Source organism: Gekko japonicus, unplaced genomic scaffold (assembly GCF_001447785.1).
Source record: "Gekko japonicus isolate JY-2015 unplaced genomic scaffold, Gekko_japonicus_V1.1 scaffold3035, whole genome shotgun sequence".
NCBI classification, from domain to species: Eukaryota; Metazoa; Chordata; class Lepidosauria; order Squamata; family Gekkonidae; genus Gekko; species Gekko japonicus.
Window position 1 is genome coordinate 155,354 of NW_015163179.1, and position 6,002 is coordinate 161,355.

At 52.0% G+C, this 6,002-nt stretch overlaps 1 protein-coding gene across 1 annotated transcript in view; it reads left to right on the plus strand.

The window, feature by feature from the left end:
• Positions 1–1,339: 1,339 nt before the first annotated feature.
• BPIFB4 (BPI fold containing family B member 4) overlaps positions 1,340–6,002 on the plus strand; it is a 31,333-nt gene continuing 26,670 nt past the window's right edge. The window contains exons 1-3 of the mRNA XM_015407105.1: positions 1,340–1,448; positions 2,575–3,151; positions 5,292–5,396. Coding sequence (XP_015262591.1) covers positions 1,340–1,448; positions 2,575–3,151; positions 5,292–5,396 — 791 coding nt within the window. The remainder of the gene's footprint in view (positions 1,449–2,574; positions 3,152–5,291; positions 5,397–6,002) is intronic.

Genomic DNA, 6,002 nt, shown 5'->3' on the forward strand with positions numbered 1-6,002 from the left:
CAGCGCCGTTCTCTCAAGAGCAGTACTCAAAAGAGCTCTGTCAGCCCCACCTACCTCACAGGGTGTCTGTTGTGGGGAGGGGAAGGGAAAGGAAAAGGAGATTGTAAGCCACTCTGAGACTCCTTTGGGTAGTGAAGGTCAGGGTATAAATCCAATCTCCTCCTCCTCCTCCTTGAAACTCCAAGTGAAGGGTGTAGTATAAATCGCTCCTCCTCCTCCTCCTCCTCCTCCTCCTCTTCTTCTTCTTTCCTGAATCAGGAATGGGGATAACCTTTGGTGGGGGTAGTTCCTGTGAGAAAGCGGGTGCTGTTTCAGAACCCCCGTAAAGGGTTCTGGCGGAATGAGACCTTTCTCCCTGCTATTCTTGCTGGACGCGGAGAGTGTTCGGGAACCCGAAGTGCATCCGATACCTCTTGCTTAACTTGCATTCCAGATTTACAAATACTTGTTTACTCTGGAATACAGCTAAACCACATGCTTAACCAGGCCTCAGCAACAGTGAGTCCATTATGTCTCCATCGCGAGCACCGCCTTCCCATCCCACCTGGGATATATATGGCTTTTGCCACCTGCCCGATTCCAGAGCCAGGGGAAGACGAGAGAAAGGGGGTTACGAGCCGTTCCCGGCACTCCTCTTAGCCAATCAAGAATTAATTAGAGCCAGGGCAATCTTCTCCATTATTAATTAGGTAATCCTCAGAAAGGTTTTCGTGGGTGTGGTGAACACCCTCTGCTGGGTACTCCTTGGATAACCTTTGTTTTTGTGTTTGTGTGTGTCTTTTATTACTGATCGATTGTGCTTTGCTTAAAAAATTCCTGCTATCGCTATTGAATCTTTTCATTGTCTGGAACGGATGCAGAGGAGAGCAACGAGGATGATCGGGGGCCTGGAGACCAAGCCCTGTGAGGAAAGGCTGAGGGACTTGGGAATGGTCAGTCCGGAGAAGAGGAGGTGGAGGGGGGACAGGATGGCTCCCTTGAAGTATTTGGAGGGCTGTCACTCGGAGGAGGGCAGGGAGCTGTTCCTGTGGGCAGCAGAGGAGAGGACTCAAATAATGGGTTGAAATTAAAGGCAGGAAGGGACCGGCTGGATATTAGGGAAACCTTTTTGACAGACAGAGTTGTGCCACAGTGGAATCAGCCGCCTGGGGAGGTGGTGAGCTCCCCTTCCCTGGTAGTTTTTAAGCAGCGGCTGGACAAACACTTGTCAGGGATGCTGTAGGCTGATCTTGCTTTGAGCAGGGGGTTGGACTAGATGGCCTCTATGGCCCCTTCCAACTCTGTATGATTCTATGAAAATCTCCCTGTTCGATTCCAGCAGCCCTAACCCCAAAGCAAGATGCTCACGGTCTGGTGCGTCGCCGTCTTCTGCTGTTTGCTGACCCCCTCGCAAAGCCAGCTGCCGACAGATGCCGTCATCAGGGTCAATAAAGGTGTCTTACACAATGGTAAGTCGAGTCGCGCGATGGGGTCCGTGCGATCAGCTCCTGACACAAGGAGCCAAGCAGGTGTATGGTCACAGATTTCAGGACAAAGGGAAACAGTTCTTCCCACAGGACAAGGTTTGAGTCCAGTGGCACCTTTGAGACGAACAAGATTTCCTTAACTTGAGGGACTCTGTGCCACAGGGTGTAAGGAGAGCCACTACACCAAACTGGCTTAGTTTTGGGAATGGCACACTGGATGGAGTAGACCTCTGCTTTGATCCAGGAGGCGGCTTCTCTTTTTGCCCCTTGCATTGTCTACTCTAGGGCAACGTGTGATGTGAAGTGCCCGAGTCCTACCGAAGCCCCAGATACAAGGAGGGAGCAGGGCAATGTAGAGAGCCAGTTTGGTGTAGTGGTTAAGCGCGCGGACTCTAATCTGGGAGAACCGGGTTTGATTCCCCACGCCTCCACATGCAGCTGCTGGCGTCACCTTGGGTCAGTCACAAGTTCTCTCAGAGCTGTTCTCTCAAGAGCAGTCCTCGAAAGAGCTCTCTCCGCCCCACCTCCCTCACAGGGTGTCTGTTGTGGGGAGGGGAAGGAGATTGGAAGCCGCTCTGAGACTCCTTTGGGTATAAATTCAATCTCTTCTTCTCTTCTCAGTTTGGTGTCGTGGTTAAGTGTGCAGACTCTAAGCTGGGAGAACTGGGTTTGATTCCCCACTCCTCCACTTGCACCTGGCAGGATGACCTTGGGCAAGCCGTAGTTTTGTCAGAGCCGTTCTCTCAGGAGCAGTTTCTGTCAGCGCTCTCTCAGCCCCACCTCCCTCACAGGGTGTCTGTTGTGGGGAGGGGAAGGGAAAGGAGATTGGAAGCCGCTCTGAGACTCCTTCAGGTAGTGAAGGACGGGCTGTAAATCCAGTCTCTTCTCTTCTTCTTCGTGCCTTGCATTGAGGAAAGGCTTGCATGACAAAGAGATGAAGTGTGTACCCACAAGCTCAGCCCGTTGTCTCTCTTCTACTCTCAGCTGTGGAGGTCATGTTCTCCATGCGTTCTCTCTGGAAACAGCTCCCGTAGAAACTTGGCTGTGAAACCACCTTCTGCCCCTTCAGTGGACACTCACCTTGTGGTCTTTTTTTTTTTTTTTGCAGCGGTCTCCAACTCAATGGCACAAAGCAATGCCCTCCAAGGCGCAATGCGAGACTTGCCCATTGGCAACGGAGGTGGGGGCGACGGTGGCGGTCTGCTGGGAGGCCTCCTTGGTGGTGGAGGCGGTGGCGGAGGCCTACTTGGGGGTATTACCGGTGGCCTGCTAGGGGGAGGAGGTGGTGGTGGTGGAGGACTTCTCGGCGGGGTCACTGGAGGCCTGCTTGGTGGCGGCGGAGGCGGCGGAGGACTTCTCGGCGGAGGCCTGCTTGGAGGAGGTCCTGCAGGGGGCAATGAAGCTTACGGTGGTCGCCCAGCCTACGTGGTCGGTGGTGGACAGCTTGGCTATGGTGCTGCTGAATTCCGTGGCGAAGGTGGAGGTCCCGGCGCTGGAGGCCTGCTGGGGCGCGGAGGCCTGCTGGGTGACGGAGGCCTGCTTGGCACTGCAGGTATTCTTGGCGGTGGCGGCGGTCTCCTTGGCAACGGAGGCCTGCTGGGCAACGGAGGCCTACTCGGTGGAGGCGGCGTCCTCGGCATCCTCGGGGAAGGAGGCTTGCTCAGCACGGTCCAGGGCCTCACAGGGTAAGGAATGGTTTGAGACTCGTGAGATGAATGGGCAGAATGCATCCGGATGACCCTAGCTTTCCAGATAGGGTTGCCAACTCGACTTACCCCTCGGAGCGGGGGAGCCTTGCCGGCGTCCGGGAGGTCTTCAGGGATGCGCGCGCGCCGGCAGCACGTCACTGGTTTTCCCCCCGACGAGCTCAGCCACGCCCCTAACATCAGTGTGGCTGCGTCACCTCTGGTGACGCAGCTTCGGGGGCGAGGTTCCCCCCGGGGCCCAATTCCGCCGTGGCGAAAATTGGGCCTCCGAAGCGGGGGATTCCCCGCCCCCCGGGCCCATTTGGCAACCCTATTTGCAGACTCGATAACAGGAGGAGTCCTGGGTGGGTAGGGTTGCCAACTACAGTTTTGGAAAGGCCAAAGATGTGGGGTGGTGCCTGGGAAGGGTTGCCAGCTCCAGGTCAGGAAATACCTGGTGGGCGGGGTTTGAGGAGGAGAGGGCCCGCAGCAGGGTACAGTGCCATAGAGTCCCCCTTCGAAAGCGGCCATTTCCTCCAGGGGAACTCATTTCTGTTGCATTCTTCTTCTGACAAGAGACTCCTCTATTGTTCTTCTAGAATTTTATATATGAGTTTTAACTGGTTTTAAAATGTATAAATGGTACTGATAATTTATGCCAGTAAAGGCTGACTTGACTCCTCTATTTTGTTGTGTTGTGCTGTTGTGAGACTCCTCTATATCCTCAAAGTCTGCAAACAAGGCAGAGGATGTCCCATAGCACAAAGAAACTGAAAAATGGAACCTGATTTCCACAATAATCTAGGCACAGCACAGATTCCATTTGAGACATGAGCTGATTATTGTGGAAATCAGGTTCCATTTTTCAGCCATATAACTGAGGAAGAATGCTTTGAAACGTCTGGCATACATAGGAAGGACGTTTTTCAGCTGCAGAGGTTTCTTTGTGCTGTGGGAAATCCTCTGCCTTGTTTGTGGATTTTGAGGACTTTTGGACACTAATATACTGAAAGGATACAGAGGAGTCTCTTGTCGGATTTTTTCCCCCCGTTATTGAATTGTCATACCTCTTCTCGTCAATTTTTTGTATTGCAACTTGTGTTTTTCAATTGTGACCACCAATTCTACTTTATTAATTGATTCACTGTACTTATGTTGCAACAGACTGATGTCTACTGGTAATTTGTGAAAATGTGTGAATTTTTTGATGGCCTACCCTTGCATTTTGTATTTCTGTATAATCAGGGCTCTTTTTTTGTAGAAAAAGCCCTGCAGGAACTCATTAGCCTATCAGGCCACACCCCTGACAGCACAGCTCATTTGCATATTAGGCCACACCCCCATGTTACCAGACATGTGGTTATCCAGCCACACCCACCTTTTGCTTCTTCTTCTCTTTACCTTGTTTGTTGTCAAAACCCAGGGCTTTTTGCATGTTAGGCCACACACCCCTAATTGTAGCCAATCCAAATGGGTTTCTGCTGTTGGGTGTGGCCTATTATGCTAATGAGTTCCTGCTGGGTGTGGCCAACTTGGGAGCCAGCCGGAACTCCGTTCCTGTGCGTTCCGCCCCCAAAATAGCCCTGCTGTATATCATATACACTTGGGGTCCCTATTGTTTGACCAACTGGAGGATGGCAACCCCATTTGTCGCTGATGAAGGGAGCTTTGATTCCTGAAAGCTTGTACCGCCCCTTCCCAGATCTTGTTGGTCTCTAAGATGCTGCTGGATTGGAGTGTTCCCTCTAAGCTGAATGAGTGTGAGCTAGCTCACAGTTTTTTCGCCTCCGGCTCACACACATTTTTCTCTTAGCTCAGAAAGGATGGCTCCTGATCAAACTAATTTATGCAGTAGCCAAATCGCTCGCTCACAACTTTAACGCTCTTAGCCCACAAAGTAGAATTTTTGCTCACAAGACTCCACCGCTTAGAGGGAGCATCGATGGTGACCAAGAAACGACATACATCGCAGCTGAGGCCAGCTGCCAGTTTTGACAGTTGTTGAGGTAGTCATTGAAACCGGGTCTCTCCCCTCCCCTAGTTTTTTTTTTTAATCATGGTAGCCACGAGTTCTTGTAAATCACAAGAAGGGACAGACCTCTCCGCATGACACCTCCCTCCCCTAATCTGTTTCCTGCAGGTTAAGAATTGTGGAGCTGACCCTTCCCAGAATCAATCTGAGGCTTTTACCCGGGATTGGGGTCCACCTGGATTTGTACACCAAGGTGGCACTCAACGGAAAAAGGTAAGAAGACAACTTGACCCTTCCCGGCCGCACAAACCCGCAGGCGGGGGTCAACTTCCCCTCCCCAAATCTTTCTCCAGTCCCTGGGGCCAGAGGTCTACATGCACCAAAGGGCTGGTCTTTTATGATGGCAGGGTGAGGTGGGGGGAATATAAGTTCGGTAAGCTGACCAGAATTTCGGTCTTGTTCGACTGCATTCAAGTGGCCTCCATTTTCCAGAGCAGAACAGGTCTCCAATCTGGGCTCCGTTTCAGACACAAAGGTGGCATCCGTGTGTGGCTCGATACTGCGCTACAGCAAGTGTCCCCGACTTGGCGCCCAAGTGTTTTTTTTTTAGGAAGTGGGTGGAGCCAGGTAGGGCTTTTGCCCAGCAAGCATTCTGATTGGCTATTGGAGATTTGATTGGCTGTTCAGATTTTTTTTGTTAATGTTGCTTTGGTGGCAGCTGCCACCCCAGCATGAGGATCTTCACCGTGTGACTGAATGTAAGCTGTGGCAGCCATTTTGTGGCTGGCACCACCTCTTGTTCCTTCCTTCCTTCCTTCCTTCCTTCCTTCCTTCCTTCCTTCCTTCCTTCCTTCCTTCCTTCCTTCCTTCCTTCCTTCC